This window comes from Copadichromis virginalis, linkage group LG6 (genome assembly GCF_057382275.1).
Source record: "Copadichromis virginalis isolate Kocher_CV1m ecotype Utaka linkage group LG6, C_Virginalis_male_GT1.1, whole genome shotgun sequence".
Taxonomy (NCBI): Eukaryota; Metazoa; Chordata; class Actinopteri; order Cichliformes; family Cichlidae; genus Copadichromis; species Copadichromis virginalis.
The window spans coordinates 35,060,205-35,081,065 of record NC_140623.1 but is presented as its reverse complement, the minus strand read 5'-3'; the positions used below and the strand labels follow the sequence as shown (position 1 = coordinate 35,081,065).

The 20,861-nt window shown below is 38.6% G+C and overlaps 1 protein-coding gene across 2 annotated transcripts; it reads right to left on the bottom strand.

The window, feature by feature from the left end:
• Nucleotides 1–383: 383 nt before the first annotated feature.
• On the bottom strand, nucleotides 384–20,729 carry wbp1lb (WW domain binding protein 1-like b). Of its 2 annotated transcripts, none has more exons than XM_085460142.1 (4): nucleotides 20,395–20,729; nucleotides 11,674–11,776; nucleotides 7,344–7,505; nucleotides 384–4,043 (listed from the first exon to the last, which is right to left on the bottom strand). In XM_085460142.1, exons 1-4 carry the CDS (start codon nucleotides 20,542–20,544, stop codon nucleotides 3,211–3,213), a joined length of 1,248 nt encoding a protein of 415 aa, XP_085316268.1. In that variant the 5' UTR covers nucleotides 20,545–20,729; the 3' UTR covers nucleotides 384–3,210. The 2 variants fall into 2 exon arrangements, with proteins under 2 accessions (XP_085316268.1, XP_085316269.1); XM_085460143.1 differs by lacking the exon at nucleotides 20,395–20,729 and adding an exon at nucleotides 12,946–13,043.
• Between the last annotated feature and the right edge of the window lie 132 nt (nucleotides 20,730–20,861).

Sequence of the window (20,861 nt, the reverse complement as noted above, 5' to 3'; positions counted from 1 at the left end):
TTATATGTGGCAAAAGTGCCACAGTTTCAAACTGGAACATACACAGCATTATAGGTGCATAGCAGCATATGGGAGGCTACTAAAAGTCAAAATTCAAATTTTGACAAAGTTAGACAACCTTCTGGGAAAGTACTAAGGAGTGCTTGTGATATTGTACAAAATCCTAATTACATGTGTATGGGACTTTACACATATGCCTGATGGATGAAGATGCCATCAGGCACCCCCAGGATGGACCCTGCCTTTCACCCAATGACAGCTGGGATAAGCTCCAATCAGCTTGTCAGTGGCTGATTAGCGCCATTTGTTAGGAACCTTGACCTCTACAATAACATCACTCAGTAGAACCACTCTGAAATTAAGTCACGGACACAGTGATTGACTACAATTAAGCATTTTTATTGAACATACATCCATCTTAGTTGTCATAATAAATGGCTTATGTCAAGAAGTGCAAAACCACACACACTTATGAAGAAAGAAAAATGTCTTTGGCGAGATGCCCCTGATCTTGTTAACAAATTACCTACTGTACTGTTAGTTAAACGTACCCTTCACACAACTTCAGTTTAAGTCTCAGAAGAACTTAAGTCTTTCTCAACAAAAAAACAATAATACCCACAAGAAGAAGAAGAAGAAAAAAAAAAGAATCTGTCCATAATGATAAAGCTAATGATTTCATAAAAATGATTAAAGCAACTATTTGGTTCATGAACATGTTACAGAATGTTGTACATGATTTGTAATATAAAGTGGTTTTGAGATTTTATACAGTTCCGTTATTTTTTCAAAGAATCAGACAATATGAAAAATAGCTCATCTTTCGACGACATGTACCACAATTACACAATGACATCTTCTAGCTTGCGGAAAGCATTAACGGATAAAGCACTTTCGAGTTTGTTTAGGCTTTGATGGGCAAAAGTCAATCAGCTTAACTGTTTATGCAGAAAGTTACTTTCCTTTTGTGCTGGAAATTCTGGGAAACCATTTTCTCCTCGAGCCGTAAAACTAACGGCTGAAACATTTGTGCTTTGCAGAATTGCAATTTGTGCATCTTTTCAGGTACTCCAAGTAGATTAATTGCATGGCATAATGGTGTAGTCTCATCAGTTGTGGCTACTTAAAGAGATTAGACATAGATTTCTTTGTGGAGGTTTCACAAGGCATCTTTTATTTGTGTTTATCATCTATGGCATACCACTAGAAGCTCAGGAGGCTAGATTGTCAGCATTCAAACTCCTAAAAATAACGGGAACTGACAACTATATTCTTTTCCTCTACCACATTGTCTTTGTTTTGTAACAGCAGTGCAGCATTATACATATTGTACCATGCTGTACCATAATAGTCTCATAAAGGTCCTGTTGTGCAACAGCTTATTTTTAAGATACTCTGGTATCCATAACAGCCAATGACTTATTTCATTACCTTATGCTCATGTCTAATAAGAAACTAATCTCTAATCTTCCCACTAATATGTACATGTATATATTTTTTTGACTGCTTATCCAACTACAGTTACAAGGTTACTGGAGCCTGCCATATCAGACATTATGTACATCCTGGACACGTCTCCATTCAAACTCAAACTTAGGGATAGAAATGTAAATTTACCAAAGATGGAAATTGAAGCACCATGACGAAAACCACACAAGCTCAGAAAGAACATGCAAACAGAGAAAGGCAGGTTCAAACTGCTCTGTTGGGTTAAATACTTATGTTAAAAGTAATTTGTGTGCAAACTCCTTGCTTCATAACCATAGCCTTTATTAAATCCTCATTTTAATACAAACTTATACGGGATGAATGTCTAAATGAAGAAAACATATATATATATATACATTAAAAGTAACATTTCCTTTCTTGATTGAACAGTACAAATGCAGATGACTGGAAATATAAACCCTGGTTTTAAAAAAAAAAGAAAAGAAAAAAAAAAGAAGTCACTTTTCCAGTTGACTAAAATTAGCCTTAATGTGCCTTCAATGAGACGTTAAATGTTTCATGTATGAATAGCAAAGCTGAATAATGTCAAAACTGCGGTGATATGAAAATTCTATACAAATAGTGTTAAAAGTTATGATGTTTTTTCACTGTAAAGCTGGTGAAGGTGATAATTCATTAAAGTGACTTTAAAATGTGAGGTGTGATGTTGCCCGTCTCACGTGTAATCTCTATGAAGCTTAACATTCAGTTCATGTTTTTGGTACCTGCTTTCTCTGGGTCTCTCAACATAATGGAAGCCTAGCATTGTCCATCAAATTTCTGCATTTTTAAGGGGGTAGGCACATACTACAAACATTCAACAAATCAATTTTAAAAATGATTGTATACAAAACAAATCTGCTGCATTCCCTACTAACATTTCAGAGGTCCATTTCTCACACATTACAACAAAATGGTAAGAAGGTAATTATCTACTGCTAATTTAAGACTAGATTTAAACAACCGTAGCATCTGCAAGATAAATACCATTTGTGCAAAAGAGGAACTGTTCTCATGAAGATTTGTTAATGCACTAACACTTCCCTATCACTAGTGAGACTTACATAGCAACAAAAACAGACAAAAGGCAGCATGGTTTTGAACTGCTGAAAAAGCACTTTAGAAACATGAGTCTAACAGGACATCCCCCAAAGTCTTGTTCTGACATCCCTGTACAATATCAGCTTACATAAACACATACTTTGGGTAAATCCACATCATACTTGTCCAAAAATGTTTCTGCTGTGTGTTGTTTTATTACATAGTTCACTACCTGCAGAGAACAAATAGCTTTGCAGAATTGTTGCAAGCACCTGGCAAAGAGAGCTACATTCATCCTAGGCAATGAATGTCCTGTTCTGACAGCACAACTTCAGCCATCATATGTATCAGTAGCTTTTGTTGTACGAGAAGGGCAAATGAAGGACTCTGTGTGCGTAGTCTGAAGTCCCAATTGCCACAGGATATTAAAGGGCCTTACAGACCAAATATAACCCAAAATACACAGGTTAAGGCCACTGTTCCACACAGGAGCGTGCTTTTTCAACCTCTGGATCTCAGACAATTTTTAGCAGAGATCCTACTTGTTGCTCCCTCACTTCTCACTTGTTTTATCTAAGATGCACACATTCATAAAAAAGACTTAGAAAGCAAACACTTCCTGAAGTACAAAAACAGTGTAGTGCTCTCCTTCCCTCATGACAAAGGTGTGTTAACTTTGCTTCAGCCCTGTGGCTCAGTGCTGGTGCTGTGTGCTGGTCCTTCCTGCTCATTGATGGTGTGGAGGAGGAGGCACAAAGGAGGGTTTAGGGAGCCACTACTTATCTGGTGAGCAGGCTGGGGACTTCCTGTTGGCCCACATCCAGGCCGCCTATCAACTTCCCCAAGAGCCTGCTCCTCCTCCACACAGAAGGAGGCCTGATGGCTGCAGCTGTCACAGAATTCGCCTGCTTCCTCCTCTTCCTCGTCAGCTTTCTCATGCCCCAGAAGGCTCTCTAGCTCCCTTAACTCCTTGCTTTCCTGGCCTGTACTTCCAGCTCCACTACAACCACTGCTCCCACGTGTGCCACACACACACACCTCAATCCCAGAATCACCTGTAATTCGCCGCCTCCTTCCACTGGGGAGTCGCTCTTTGTCCTCAACACTACCATCTGACAGGCTGAGATCCTTCAGCAGGGGGTTCTTGCAGGAGTCATCCCCACTTTCGCTTAGTTTTTCCTGGTTGGCGAGTCCCTCTCTGCTAAGCCCTTCTGATAGCAGTATCACGCCTGAATTTTGTGCCGTTTGCACGGACTTGGTGTCAGGCTTTGGCCTCAAGTCTAAGGTGGGAGGTTGTGGTTCCTCTATGGTGGGCCTACAACACAGGCTATCAGAGACTGGGGGAACTGGGGAAGGCTGAATGGCTGTACAGTGTCCTTGCTGCTGCTCAGGAGCCAGTGGACTAGAAGCCACTGAGGATGGGCCAGTCTGTAAGGCACTGTAGGGAGGGGGAGGAGTTGGCGGCCGGTTGACCACCTCTTCATATTCAGGTAGGAGGTAGTTTGGCAGAAACCCTATAGGAAAAGAAAAAAAAAAATGCTTTAAAAAGGCTATAAAAGCACATGAATAAATACATGCCATGCACACCACTGATTATACACACAGGTTTCTGACCTGCCAAAAGAAAAAAAAAAGACACTTTGACCTCACTGAACTCCCCAGACCAGAATTCAGACAGTTCCAAAACAAAGCAATAGGGTAAAAATGTGACAACAAAAGCTTATTTGTGGGTCAAGTGTGTGCTGAGGGCCATTGTAATCTCACGTTACAACAGTGGCAAGGTACCAAGACAACAATGTTGGTCATTTCCTGTAAACAGGGAAGGTTCTGGCAACACCACAACATGTGGAACCATAGAAAGAGTTCCCTGTAAACTGCATCTGTGACAGGTTCCACTGTGTAGTAGGTGCAAAGCCATTTTTTTTAAACAAGTTTAAGAATAGTATGTGCAATTTTTTTCAGTAAAAGCAGCTGCAGCTATCAGTTATTTTATTAATCGAGTAACCTATTCATTCATTAATCATGTAATCAGATAAGAAATTTGCTTTTCTTATTAATGAGCAATAATAAATACTCAAAAGTTGCAGTTGATCTGCATATTTCCAATAAACTTCTGTTGAGTTACAGCTGATTTTTCTATGTATAAAACAAACTTCGGTGGAGGGAGTTACAAAGTTTGCTTCTTATCACCTTGGGAGTTTGTTGATCAGGTGCTTTGATGAAGAACCCGAGATTTTTACCCAGTAAACAGCGCTGCTGTTATGGATATTAGAAACACATTTTCTTTCACTCAACCTGAGCTCACCGTCTTAATAGCGGCTCCACCTGTTTGCTTTGTACCAACTCCACGTTAAACTGTGCCAGTGTCATCATCTCTGCTGCCGTTGTGTTATCATTGTGTGTGGGCTTAATGTTGTCAAACTTTTCATTGCTCCCAAATATGTTTGTATTGCAGGTCTGTTTTAGTCGCAAATGTGACTCGCGTTTCCATTGCGACAGTGGCATGCTACAGATCTGTGTGTTAAACGAAACACTTAAGCAAAGAATTTGTGTCGAGAAATATTTATCGAATCACTCGGTTAATTGTTGCAGCTCTAGTTTTGGAACAAATGATAAATACTGTACTAACTGTACTGTATTGATGTGTACTCATGTTCCATTTAATAACCATCACTATTAAGAATAAAAATCTCAAATGCATTTCTTACTGTAATTCTAGAGCTGATACCAGTTGACTTAATTCCATGTTCACCGATTTCTCAAAACTTTGGATTGTTGACCAAATAATAGGAAACTGAGCCTGTTTTAAACTCTTGTGAGCAGTCTTAAACCAGTTCACAATTTTTGGATTGATCCTAAAGGATTAATAAAGTAACAGTAATTACTTTACAGTGGGGCAAAAAAGTATTTAGTCAGCCACCGATTGTGCAAGTTCCCCCACTTAAAATGATGACAGAGGTCAGTAATTTGCACCAGAGGTACACTTCAACTGTGAGAGACAGAATGTGAAACAAAAATCCATGAATCCACATGGTAGGATTTGTAAAGAATTTATTCGTAAATCAGGGTGGAAAATAAGTATTTGGTCAATAACAAAAATACAACTCAATACTTTGTAACATAACCTTTGTTGGCAATAACAGAGGTCAAACGTTTACTATAGGTCTTTACCAGGTTTGCACACACAGTAGCTGGTATTTTGGCCCATTCCTCCATGCAGATCTTCTCGAGAGCAGTGATGTTTTGGGGCTGTCGCCGAGCAACACGGACTTTCAACTCCCGCCACAGATTTTCTATGGGGTTGAGGTCTGGAGACTGGCTAGGCCACTCCAGGACTTTCAAATGCTTCTTACGGAGCCACTCCTTTGTTGCCCGGGCGGTGTGTTTTGGATCATTGTCATGTTGGAAGACCCAGCCTCGTTTCATCTTCAAAGTTCTCACTGATGGAAGGAGGTTTTGGCTTAAAATCTCACGATACATGGCCCCATTCATTCTGTCCTTAACACGGATCAGTCGTCCTGTCCCCTTGGCAGAAAAACAGCCCCATAGCATGATGTTTCCACCCCCATGCTTCACAGTAGGTATGGTGTTCTTGGGATGCAACTCAGTATTCTTCTTCCTCCAAACACGACGAGTTGAGTTTATACCAAAAAGTTCTACTTTGGTTTCATCTGACCACATGACATTCTCCCAATCCTCTGCTGTATCATCCATGTGCTCTCTGGCAAACTTCAGACAGGCCTGGACATGCACTGGCTTCAGCAGCGGAACACGTCTGGCACTGCGGGATTTGATTCCCTGCCGTTGTAGTGTGTTACTGATGGTGACCTTTGTTACTTTGGTCCCAGCTCTCTGCAGGTCATTCACCAGGTCCCCCCGTGTGGTTCTGGGATCTTTGCTCACCGTTCTCATGATCATTTTGACCCCACGGGATGAGATCTTGCGTGGAGCCCCAGATCGAGGGAGATTATCAGTGGTCTTGTATGTCTTCCATTTTCTGATGATTGCTCCCACAGTTGATTTTTTCACACCAAGCTGCTTGCCTATTGTAGATTCACTCTTCCCAGTCTGGTGCAGGTCTACAATACTTTTCCTGGTGTCCTTCGAAAGCTCTTTGGTCTTGGCCATGGCGGAGTTTGGAGTCTGACTGTTTGAGGCTGTGGACAGGTGTCTTTTATACAGATGAGTTCAAACAGGTGCCATTCATACAGGTAACGAGTGGGGGACAGAAAAGCTTCTTACAGAAGACGTTACAGGTCTGTGAGAGCCAGAGATTTTCCTTGTTTGAGGTGACCAAATACTTATTTTCCACCCTAATTTACGAATAAATTCTTTACAAATCCTACCATGTGAATTCATGGATTTTTTTTTCACATTCTGTCTCTCACAGTTGAAGTGTACCTCTGGTGCAAATTACTGACCTCTGTCATCATTTTAAGTGGGGGAACTTGCACAATCGGTGGCTGACTAAATACTTTTTTGCCCCACTGTATTTGAGGCTTTTTGCTTTAAATACAACAAAGACACATTATCATCTCCTTAAAGAGAGCTCAAAAACACTGCAGAGTTCATTTGTTATGTTCACCACTATAACCAACTCTAGTTCACTTGAAACTGTTCATGCAAACCAATGAAATGATGAAACCTTAAATACATAATTGCTCAGTTACGATTAAAAAAAAAAAAAAAAAGCTTAATAAATGGTAAAAATATCAACATCAGATTTTGTTGTTTTGTTTCTCTTGCTGTTGTTGTTGTTGTTGTTGTTTTTTAAAGATTTATATAATGTGGGTGTATGTGGTGGCAGAGCTTACTGAAGTAAAAGGGCACAGAGGGGTAGTTGTGTGCTTCACGGTAAGCAATGAGGTTGATCTCGTGCTGCCGTTGTTGCTGCTGTAGTCTGTGTTTGGTGCGGCGATGATGACATACACAGCAGCAGCTTAAAATGAAGATGATTGCCCACACCAACCAAAACCCTAAAATCAGAGGAAGAGCAATTTAGTTTAGTTAATACATGTGAAAACAATGTGACTTTTTTAATATTAAGCAAAACAACATAGTTCAAAGTGGGCAAAAATGTGCTCTCCATTATCCATGTGGTGATGTAACAAGTGCCTGCTGCTAACACAAACATAACATTGCAGATCAAACAGTTCAACACAGTGAAACATCTACACGCTTATACTATGCTATAAACAACTATGTATGCATTGCATTATAAGCTTTACACCATGAAAATCCATTTAAACATCAGAGTTCCTTCTTATCAGTACAACAGAGTACTGACAGATTTTCATTCTTTTTCACTTTGGCACCAGAGCTGTATGACGTCAGCACCCCAATTTCTACATAGTTTTGAAGGCATACCATATAGACGTCTTTCAGGCTACTTAGCCTGAAATATTCTGTTTTGACCTCATAGTATAATGAGTGCTAATAACTGGATCCATTTCAAAATGTGGAGGTTTGCAGGACATCAACATAAAAAAATTATAAAAGAAAGCTGACTTGGATTAGGTGTGGGTGATATATCACATATACTTCACGTATGAAAAGTTTTTACATGTACGATGGTTAAAATGGCTCTATCATAGCCACTGAGTATAAATTGCCATGGCAATATTAAGCTGTCTGCATGTAACTCACTGTGAACACACACCCCCTACCCAATGCTGCAAATGGATCACTAATCCAATTCCAACTGGAAATTTTTTACCTGGCACCCTGTGCTGAGCATGCGTGTTTAGATTCTACCAGATGGGGGGAAAAAAACAAAGACAAAAAAAAAACAAATATGGCGACAGCAGGCGTTTCAGACAAGTGAAGGAATTAGACTGTAACTGCAGAGGAGTCAGATTAACTAGTTCCAAAGAGAAACAGCACTGGATCAATAATCTGGCAGTGGTTTGGACTTCACAAAGAGGACGTCGAAAAAAGGCAGTAATTGCAAAACATGCCATAAAATCCATTGCCACAAAAGGGTGTAGTGCTAGGGCTGGGCGATATGACCCAAAATTCATCTCGATATTTTTTTAGCTGGATGGCGATATAAGATATATATCTCGATATTTTCTTTAAAGCCATAAAGTAAGAACAAAAAGAGAGTTCTTAGTCAATAGGGGTGGGGGAAAAAATTGATACTGTGTAGTATCGTGATATTTTGTTTGCTAATAATGTATCGATACAGGGACAGCAGAAATCGATATTTTGTTACTAAAAAGGTTTTTGTGCTCAGAGCATGTTGATCCTTTTTCTGAGCAAGAATCCTGACATTCCTTCACTGTCCAAATGTGTTTAACTTTTTTTTTGGCAGCAATAAACATGACAGTTTACTTATTTTAATTTAAGACATGTTTTATTTTAATTAAGTTTAAAACTTTTTTATTTAATGTAAATTTATATTTTGTTTTAATTTACTTTCAAATTCTTCAGTTGCTGAGTGGGCTGCATAGTTTTCATAAATTGCTTAGTTCAGAATAGCTATAATTGTACCAGATGGTTGCATTCAGTTAAGTTGGACTAGACTGTAATACAAACCGTTTAGTTTGTCAACAATAAAACTGACTGAAATGAGAGAAAGACTGAGTGCGAGACTTTGATATTAGATAAAATGAATATTGATAAAGTTTACCTTTATGTACAGAATCTGAACATATCTCTCTCTCTCTATATATATATATATATATATATCTATCTATCTATATATCTATATATATATATCTATATATATATATATATATATATATCTATATATATATATATATATATATATATATATATATATATATATATATATATATATATATATATATATATATATATATATATATATATATATATATATATATATATATATAAAATATAACAGACAGATTTCACAGCTGCTCTGTTCCCAACTTCTACTGCGTGACTGACAGCCTGGAGTTTGAAATCCGCTTCGTAACCATGTCTCTTAACAGGTGCCATTTATGGTCCTTATACACACACAATACGGTAATATTATGTTGAAGCACAGTACGTATCACTCCGCGAGGCTCCTCGGTAGCTGTAATGCTCCGACAATCCATCAAGCGGTGCAGCTCCGTAGCTTACCAAAGTCATACTCAAACATTTTTGACAGATTGCTGAGCGCCGTGTACCACATAAAATCGGTTCGCGGTCATCAAGCACAACCAGAATTCATACATAAGGCGCGCTGTCAACTTTTGAGAGAATGAAAGGATTTTAGGCTGTGCAGCCCCTCTGGGCTGCATGGCGTTGGCGTGGTTAGCTCGTTAACACGTTGACGCCGTCCAGCTCCACGCACGGGGCGATGTGCAGTAACTCGTTAACGGAGATTTGCCGTGTCCATCTTGTCGCTGCCTGCAGGTGAAGTGATGGGGGAGGAGGGGGAGTTGTGTTCAGTGAAGGAGAGGCGAGGTTGAGTCACGTTGCGTAAAGACAAAAGTGAACGAAAGAGAGGCAAACTTGTGGCTTCAAAAAAAGATTTCAATTAGTATACCGGTACAATTTTAAGCACTATATAGTTGAAAATAACATTTGTTTTTGGAGGTTACTTAAACATATCGTGATATAGCCAAAAAAATATTGTGATATTAGATTTTCCTCATATCACCCAGCCCTGCTAATACAGTCTTGAATGCAACGTGAGACATTTTCTTTTATTCAGGGCACTGAAGAATCTTAGTTCATTACATCAATATTTTTTGGCAAGCTGCATTTTACTCCCCATCATGTCCTCAGTGAATAATTAATGCTGTAATATAATTCCCTCTATTTTTACAGGGAGCCCACACCAATTGCTATACCTCACTTTTGCCCTTGAGGCAACCTTTTTGTAACTGCGGCTAGGCAAGACTTCAAATTTACCAAACATAAATGCACTAAGGCAGATAATGCAACTCTGCATTAGTAGTCACCATTTCCAGCAGGGCATATACAGACAAGTGACAAATTAAGGGAAAAAACATTGATGCAGTAGCTCTGCAATGGTTTAGAAGATGATTTTGCTTATATGGTTTGGGACCCAGATGAACACCTATGGAAAAATGTTGTCCTTTGAGCTGTTCCTCCAACTTCTTTAAAACACCCAATACATTCAACAGATATGCAGAATCAATGGTAAAGTACCTGACTAAAACACTAGAGTATTAGGTTATTTCAACAGTGCCAGCTGATAAGCAACAAGAACAGTTTCACCATTACATAATTTGTAGATTTATGAGAGCTGATAAGCCATTTTTATTACCCAGCTGAGTGCATGCCATGGTTAAAAAAAGGTTTGAGTACCTATTAAGAATCTTTATGTGAAGAAAACAACAACAATTTAATTTAAACATTAGTATTCCCCAGTGTAACACTGTACAGGAAATTCTCAATAAAGCACAAGCTTCACCATGTTTTTAATGGTGATATTCTTGTATCTGCTACTTATCTTAACAGCAGTCCCTGCCATGATATCACAATGTTGATTACATTGCACTCAGAGAGTTCCTGCAAATCTGTGACCTCTGACTACAGAGAGCTAAGACTAAAACTACACAGGTGCGCCTAAAATATAATAGAATTGAGATGATGAATGCTGAATATGCATTTAGACATAGTAATAATAAACAAGTTAAACTGCTAATGAAACAAGGCAGCCCCTATAGATTTTATAACTGGACTCACACATTATGCCAGCGTTGCACCCTTTCATCCTTGTCTGTCCTCTTGCCCTTTATTTCTATTAAGCACTTTTTCCAGCATCCCAAATTTTCCCCTTATAAATACTTTAACCTGGTGAACATGATCTGCTCCATCTGACCATGAGCGTTTGCTCACTGTTGCTGGCAGTCTTAGTTTAAGAACAAAATGTAAATTTAATTCTGAGGATGACACTCCACTTCGAGACATCTAATCTTGTTTTGTAAGGTTGCTTAAACTACAATTTTTTTTGTTTTACAAAAAAGCATCACAATTTATGTGTCCCAGTCTTGTTTCGGTACTAAGTGTATTTATCCCATTACTCTTTCAGTCCTTATTACAATGCATCAGCTTAATATTACAATGATTGATTTTGTCATACCTTATCTTTTAGTGCCTGTCACAGAGTGAAAGGTTTAAGAATTAGGATCAAACACACAAGAAGAAAATTAGACTTACACCAAAGCTCATAGTAGTAACTGCAGCACTGAGATTCCCCACAGCAATGTCCAGACTCACAGATGTAGCTCTGGTTGTTAACACCTTCACAGTGCAGCAGGCTCTACAAAACAAGTAAAGAAATGCAGTCACTTGTTAGTAGCTACGTCCAATAACAAAGACAAAATAAAAATTATCTGAGCCTATAACACGACAAAAAAGTCTACAAAATGAAACTGGTTTGAACAACATGGTCGTCACTGCCACCGACAGGAGTATTATGTTCTTTAAGTTCTCCATACTTATGGATATAAATACAATTTTAGTCAGCTTACTAAAGCATACACCTTATCTGGGGTTTTGTTAATCTTTCTGAACATTTGGTTGACATAGGTTAATTATCCCCATATTTGTGACACAAAGAAAAAAGAAATATCAAAATCAATTACTTATTTTCACTTGCCAACAGAACAATGACATGTACATCTACTTTAAATCTGATATCAGCCAATATTATCTTCTTAGAGTAAAGTGGTGATACAGAATCCTGATACTTTAATATGAGAAAGAATTCAGAAGATTTAAAACAAACAAACAAACAAAATACAAACAACAAACAAATCAAAACACACACACACACACACACACACACACACACACACACACACACACACACACACACACACACACCCCCCTAACCTTGATTTGTCATTGTGAATATTAATAATAACACTGCAGATAATGTAGAAGCCATACATTTATACTTGTTCTGAACTGAACATGTCGTAATCACTTATGCTTGGAAACTACTAGAATTTCACTAATGTTTAAGACACATATCAAGTGTAAATGTATGAATCACAGCCAGCACAAAAACCACCCAGTATGCTTCCCAGAACAGTGAAAAAGAAAAGAAATTTAAATTCAAACTTCAGCTAAGGCCAAATGAGAATGAGGAAAATGTCAAAAATAAATAGGGCACTTGTCTCCACTTCAAGCACGTGGTTGCTTGTTTTAACAGTCAATATAGCAAACTAGCAGCGTGGTCAACAGTTAACTTTGCAAAACATGTTAGTGAGCTGACTGCTACCAAACCTGTAAAAACTTCCATTGTGAAATAAACAGAGAAGACAGGTCGCTATAGAAAAAAAAAAAAAAAAGGAGAGAGCATTGTAATCAAAAACCTTGAGACAGCTTTACAAACTTTTCCAAGTAGATCAGTTATTCTAGATTAGCTTAATGATTAGCTAACCAAAGTTCTATAACTGGATTTTCTATCTCTCTGTAGATTACCAGTGCAGGTCCCCGACTGAGAGGCATGATGATCATGGGTCCACAAATCCTAGACAGGTTTCCTCTACCACATGGGTCATTAAAGTCAAACAGCTCTCAAGCATACTCTCACCCTCTCACACAGCCTTCCTCTCCGTCTTTGTAGACCATACACACACACACCCCTCCCACACTCCCTCGGCCCACTCCAATCCAGGCCCAAACAGTGGACAAGGATTGCTTTACGGAAATTTCCAAGCAGCAGTGGAGAGCGAGCTGCTAGCTGAGACACTGCATGAAAATAAGTTGTGCAGAGTGGTGAGAAGTGTGTTAAGTATGAGGGAGGGAGAGAACGAAAGAAAATCAAAGAAACTCCAGACACACAAAAATGATTTGTCACACAAGAAACACCAGATCAGCACAAAACAAACTGCTGACATAAAATTATAGCCCCGATTTCAAATCTGATGGACTGTCAGCCGTTTCGGCTTCATCAACATGACATTTTTTAAAATTCAGTTCCACAGCTTTAATTCTCTGTAATAATTACTGGATGTTCTGTTCCTTAAGTTTGTTTTTTGATAACATCAGCTGTTTTCACTGACTCACAAGCCAATCTCAACCATATGCTGTGCTCCTTTGGGGTTGGGCTTTTTATTGCAATTCAGTAGAGATAACCATCTAGTTTGTTTGGGTCTTCAGCACTGAGTGTTCAGTCATCAGTGCTGCATGCAAAGAATGGGGTAATGAATGGGGAGGGGGCTTCAAGATTTTACAAAACAGTTTAACAGGAAAAAGTACTATAGTTAAGTCTTTAACATGAACATGCATGAACTAATCTGTTTTGCCGAAAAAAGATCAGGTGATTACCACTAATTAGACCTAAAAAAAACCCCACACATCTGAGAGCACTCCCAGTTCTTACTTTTTAGTCACCCTAAGAGACTGTGAGCGAGCAAAGAATCTGGACTAGTGAGATTCCCCTGTCTCTAATCCAAGCAATCAACAGAGACAATCCACCTCTCTTATGCCACACTTGCAGATTAAAGGCAGATTTGGTTACTGTCTCTGAGATTACTGTTGCATCAGAAAATAAATTAAGCTTATTAATGAGAACTTGCTGAAATGACCAGTTCAAACATCTGCTGGTGACAATCAGACACTGTTACTGGAGATACAAGGCAGCAGTTCTTTCTTAAGTCTTGACTGCACAATCAGAGTTGACCCACTTAGCTCAGGCCAGTAGAACTTGGCAAGTCAGACGATGCATGCAAGGACCTCGCTGCCCTTTTATTAATCTGTCCTACAACAAAGAAAGGCACCCTTTCATAGTCATGAAGGTTATGCATAACAAAAAACTCCTGCAGCAACCGTAAATGCTATGAATGCACCCGAGAAAGGTGCGGCAGCTTAGGAGGAGAGTATAGTAAACCAGAGTTGCTGAATTTTATCTCCAAGTTAACAAACAGTATGTTCACAGCAGCTAAAGCTTTGCCTCAAGAGAAAACATTTATACAACAGTTTTGGCTGTTTAAGAGGTTGTTAATTTCTAAAATTACAAACTGGATTATCTATGATTGGCTTTACATCTGATGTCTTCCAATATAGCGTAAGCTACACTTTGCAACATTACCATGTCAGAAACTTCTCCTTTTATACAGTGCAGAGGTATTACTGATGCTAATTCTTTCTGAAGAGTCCCATGGCTAGGGAAGACCTTTTAAGCTTTTGAGGCTGATGTTTTTTTTTTGTTTTTAAAACCTGATGACCGTGTTTCCACTGTTAGGAAATTATTTTACTGAAAAAAGGGAAGGCAAAACAAACATTTCAGGGTGCTTATGTGTGTGAAGAAAGCAAGAGATGGACGGGGACAAGGATCCTAGTCTCAAAGGCTGCCCTTACTTTACCCTATGATTGAGAGGGACTGCAGGATTTAGGGCCAGTTTGAAAAGGCTTTAAGTCAAAATAGCAGTGAAAAGCCAAACCATGTGCCTTTTTAGCCTTTTGTTTCTCCTACTCCTTTAAACGGTTAAGTAAAGAAACAAAGAATCGCAGACTTTTAGCAGTGATGAATACCAACCTACCACCCATTAAAACATCAGAGTGACAGCTCATGCAGGTCAAGCTTAAAGTTTTAGCTTTGTCTTTCACTACCCTGGGAAGTCTTTTTTTCGCTTTTTTGTTTTGTAATTTTAATGTGTGAATGGACCTTTTTTCAAACTTACATTGTATAATGAAGAGAATAACTCTTATTATGAACCGCTGCCAAATGGTAATCAACATAATCACTTATTATAATAACATGAAACCGATACAATATACCTGAAATCACTATATTAAGTTTTGGAGGTGTGAAAGCACATGGCACATATAGTCGGGATCTTGTGCTGCATCTATTGCATCTACTAAGTTTATACTTCTGTTGTCAGCAAATTACCTGCACACACGTGCACTGATAACATAAAGACATAAAGCATGTGACATTACATTGATAATAGTAGTCATCTGTAATTACTTTACTCCCAAAGTGCTGAACTTACTCATAATCTATTACACTACACATGTCAAAACTTGTGAAGAATTTAACCTAAATTAAGTATTAAAGCCAGTAGGATAATAATTTTCCCTTTCTTCTTTTTTCTTGCCAGTACTGAGTACAAAAAAACCCTCCCTGGAAGTGTTACTGGACATAAGCAACGAGTTAACGATTCTGGTCACACAGGAATGCCCATTAAATTCAAACTTCACATTTAGTGCTCACATTATGTTGTCACATTGCTCCTGATTAATAAAACTTTGCTAGGCTCTAGCCAGCCTTTCTGTGATTGGTTGTTGAGTTGTTAGTTGGGTGAAGACTGTTTGTAACACTGTTAAATTTCAATGAAAATAAAAAACAAATATTTCCTTCATCAGCTTTTCTTGTAAGTACACAAGTGAACTGTAGCTTTCACTTGGTGAGACTTCTCACTGTGTGAAGCAAATCCAGTTGACTCCTACCTGACAGCAGCTCAAATCACTCACAAGGTAATGGGAAAAAGAATTACAGCAGACCATTGTTCCTTCAGATATTTTTTTTGAATAATCAACAACATACAAGTCCAACAGAGCACCAACATTAGCTGGCACTTTCAAACCAGTCAAGCCTGCTGTCAAAAACAGACTTCTGAAACAGAGTATACGTTTCCAAAACAATTTCACTTACTTCCAAGATGCACAAAAACAAAAATCTGAAGAAGTTAGAGCTCCAGCACCACTTGTACTCTACAGAACAATTTCATATCTGACGAACATGTTTTTGGCTGGTGGCCCTAATCCCCACAGGGCTTAACTGCTTTGAAAACTAGTCTGTCAAACAGAGCAAGTTTCATATAAAGCTGAATACTCAATTGGGACAAATACATTCATGTTTACTTTCTGAAAAGACTTATTAATAACTGACATTGTCCTGAAAAACAAAACAAAACATACCAATAAGCTAATTTTTACAGTGACAGTTGCAGTATGTTGCTCTGGTGAAACGGGCTAGAGCAGTACAGGATATATCAAAGATAGGGTAAACCTAGACTACAAAGAGGTCCATAGGATTGTTTGAAAATAAATAACAATACATTTGCATACATTTTGCATGTGTATACCACCATGGTAGGGCTGTTCGATATAACGATATATATTGGATGACGATATAAAAACGTCTATCGTTTCATTTTACGCTATCGTTTGTTTCGTGGTGTCGCAAAATAAACTGTTTACGGCAATATTTTGTCATCGTTTTGATGGTCACTGTAGTGGCTATATTAATTTCTTAAAGTTCTCTCTTTCTTTTATATTTAATATAACCACACTACAGACGGACAAGCGCCTGTTTTTATGCTTTGTGGTTAGCAACAACGACGGTAACACCATCGCGTGTCCGCTTGTTTATGTTCCACATAAACCTTTCACAATAAAGCTCAAGATCCTGTTGAGACTTTTCAAAATAAACTGAATCACGTGAAAGAGCAGATTATTTATGAATGAGAAGTAAAAAAGAGCCGCCAGGTGCTAAAAAATAAACCTTAGACTCAAACGTTAGAACAGGCTTTTCCCCGCAGCACGCCGTGTAATAAATACAAAGAAAACAGCGGCTGTTACAACTTATGTCTAAAAATGTATCGTTTCATGCATCGTAGGGCTGCTCGATTATGGCAAAAATGATAATCACGATTATTTTCACTGAAATTGAGATCACGATTATTTGACGATATTTATTTAACCCTTTAAGACCTACTATAGAACCAAGTCCACCAGAGCTTATATTATTTTTTTACATGCTGTAGTGCCATTTGTGGGAGCATTTCAAGTTGCTATACATCAATACAACTGTTATAGCCCATATTTTAATAATATGTATGCATTAAGTCCATAGTAATTACATAAATTGCAAAAAAGTGCAATAAACTACAAAAAAAATTGAAAATCGCTTTTGTTTTGTTTACATATATTTCTACTTGGAGAAATTTAAGAGGTTTATCCCTCAAAACTTTAAATACAATAAAGTTGCAAAAAATAGTTTCCCACCACAGGAAATTTATTTTGAGTGTCTTCATAGTTTTATTTTGGAGATACAGCAATTTTTATATACTGCAGGAAAAACAAAAAACAATCCTATGATGCAAATTTGCAAAGAAAACAGCAGGTGCATCATTTCACTGTGGGAAGTGTTACGAACAGCTGATAGGAACGGCAAAGCGTGTTTCTGGAATATTATGTTTTTGTTCCTGCAAGCGCTTTTTATGCAATTTTTGCAAAGCTTTATGTGAAAGGAAACCGTGACCGAGGACAAGCTGATGGCATAAGATGCAAGTACAACTCCTCCGGTTTCATATGCAAAACAAATTATTGCGCTATAGCTTACTCGGTTCAGGTTCTACAGGAATTTAACAATAGTTACGCAAAACGGAGCATGCTGCTCTGACCGGCTTTAAAAGGTTAACAATGACTTTTAAAAAATAATATAAAATAGTGTGCAACACCACTGAAGTTTTTTTTTTTTTAAACTCTCTTTTCAACCAACGGCAGTCACTCTCCAAATAACTTCTGCTTAGCTTTCCGAGCTTCCCTCGGGTCCTCTTAATCAGCGGTCTCCAACCTTTTTTGCGCCACGGACCGGTTTATGCCCGACAATATTTTCACGGACCGGCCTTTAAGGTGTCGCGGATAAATGAGGGAGGGGCTAATAATCGGCTCAGTCATTTTTAATGATCGTTGAAAGCCCAGATCGTAATCGTGATTAAAATTCGATTAATTGAGCAGCCCTAATGCATCGGTTAAAACACTCGACTCCAGCTACATGACACGCAGCTGGAAACACTTCCCGCAAGACGAGCTGCCCGAGATTCACAGAATATGTTACATTTGTGTGATTTATATCGTTATCAGGACGATAGAATTCTTCTAACGGGATATGAGATTTTGGTCATATCGCACAGCCCTACACCATGGTATATTTTAAATAAAACAACTAAAGTGGGGATACTTTAAATATTTAGTTAACTGTTTGGAAAATACATTTTTATAAATACTCCCCCCATTTTTAGACTTAAGTAATGAAACAAAGTAACAACTTTAAATACTTGAGTAAAAGTACTTGTTGCTTGTCTGTGTCTCTCTCTGCCTATTTTTTTTTTTTAATTCTGTAACTAAAAGCACATTAAAGAATTTCCCATTTTTCTCTCTTGGGGAACTTCTGGGTTGCTTTTGCATTATGTTTTAGATGACTGACCTTTTGGATCACTTTTAAAGCATTTAACTGAATCTGAGCTGAGAATATAGTGTTGTAAACTTCCGAATTCATCATGATACGTCTATCAGCAGTGATATCATTAATAAAAACTAGTAACCCAGCTCCACTTGCAGCCATACATGCTGACAGTGGCCTCCACACCGTTTGACAGATAATATTGTAAGTTTCAGATAATGAACCTCTTTCACCACGTCTGCCTTCCCATTATTGTGGTAGAAGTTAATCTTGGTTTAATCTTTCCAGTGTTTTTTCTATTCTTTTTTCATTACTGGACAGGTGCTTGTCAAACCAAATCTGGCCATCATGTTCTGGATTGTAGACTTTGACAATAATACACCTTCCTCCATGTCTAGATGTTTTTAACGGCATATCCTGGCCAGCACAAAGAGTACTACAATCACCCGCTTTAGTCATTTTCTGTGGTCTTTCATTTCTTCTGGGGTTGCTGAGCTGGCTGGTGCATTCCTTCTTCTTAAGAATGAACTGTTGATTTGGCCACTCCTTCAGTTTTTGCTGTCTCTAGAATAGTTTTATTTTGATTTTACAGCCCAATGATGTCCTCCTACACTTGTATCAAGATCTCTTTGGACTTTGTTTGAAAGTTGCAGCGAACAGCTACCAAATGCAGTTCAGTTCAAGCTCGTGAAGATGCATTTCTGGTGTGTCCATGACACTATGCAATGCATTATAGACCTCAGCTTTGGCGTCCCAACACACCAAGGGTTCTCTTTACGTTTTTATCTTGCCACTGAAAAGTCATATGTTCAAGGCCAATTTTGTTTCTAAATATGTTGTGTGTCACAGAAAATACAACAATATGGTTTAATACAGCATGCCTCCAGAAGTGGGGGGAAAGTACCATTAATGTAATCTAGAACAAGGACTAATACATTTAAAACATCACCCCTGACCCCCTTTAGAGTAATAAGCCTTCTTATTGAGGATATACAGTTCATGTATGTTCATGTAATTAAAAAAAAAAAAAATCACTGCCGATTTTATACTGTATGTGTTAAAACTGTACATCACTGTTTACGTAAAAACGAAGAAACTTAAGAATCCAGTTCTGTTCTGTTCACGAAGCTACTCCCAATGTTTTACATTCATTTTTGTAAAAGGAAAACATCAAGGCCCAAAGACTGAAATAATGGGAGCAGACTACCACGAAGCCAAGACAGTGATAATAATATATAGCTCTTCGACACAAATTAATTACAGAGTGAAGTTCACACGAGCTATTTTTATGTTGCTGGTAACTACACCGCTCTTGATCCAAGTCAGACGATTTTGTTCTGTTTACTGCTATGGCAGCAGTCAGGCATGAAGAACTGCTTTTGCTAATCGTGCTACTCACTTCTGGCTAAAATGTCAACCGCCTATCATAAAGAAAACAGACCAAGGCCCTGACTCACTGATCTTTGTGTTTTTTACTTCAACGGTGCGTTAGCTGCCGAAGCTAGCAGCCGAAGTTAGCTAGCAAACAGGCAGCTAACGTATTTCCTGACAACACGGTAAGAGTTGCAGCAGGCAAATATCAACGACAGCAGATTTATAAAAATGTATCAAAGACTAGGCGAGCTTGTTATAAAGCAGAATAAAATTCCCTATTCGGATAGTCGTCTACCTTAGCCCGGTATCTATCTAGCTAGCTATCTGAGAAAGCCTTGTTTTTGAGTGAGCAACCTTACCGTGTCGGCTGCTGCGGACTCGGTGGGGGTGACAGAGCCAACAGCGTGCAAAAACAATCCCATTTTAAGACCCGAACATTCGCCTCTCATTCCTCCAAAGGGGGCTCTGACTACAACAGAAACATAGGCATGCAAAACACTTGTTTTCATAAACTGTGTTCGACTATCTTTAAGTATTTCTCGGCCCGTATCGCGTTGCGAGGCCGCTGTAAGCACCGCCTCCTTTGCGTACTGGGCATTACAAAAAAACGATGCTAACGCAACTGGTTGCTGTCAGTGCCACTGACTGATACAGCTGTTATACAAGCCGTTCCCTAGCTCAGGCACTCCGCTTCGGTCACCTGGGTGTGGCGTGGTCACCTCTATAAGTTGCATGTGCGCAACGTGATGGGCGTTCGGTGCCGTGGATCATAACTGGTTTTGCGGATTGACCAGCGATTGGACAGTCCCAGCCAGATGGGAAGAGT

Excerpts from the sequence above, each read along its gene's own strand:
- wbp1lb (XM_085460142.1), bottom strand. The coding sequence starts at position 20,544 with ATGAAAACAAGTGTTTTGCATGCCTATGTTTCTGTTGTAGTCAGAGCC. Across the intron at positions 11,777-20,394 it reads AGTCCGCAGCAGCCGACACG|AGCCTGCTGCACTGTGAAGG; the intron begins GTAAGGTTGCTC and ends CTTGTTTTGTAG. Across the intron at positions 4,044-7,343 it reads CTCTGTGCCCTTTTACTTCA|GGTTTCTGCCAAACTACCTC; the intron begins GTAAGCTCTGCC and ends CTTTTCCTATAG.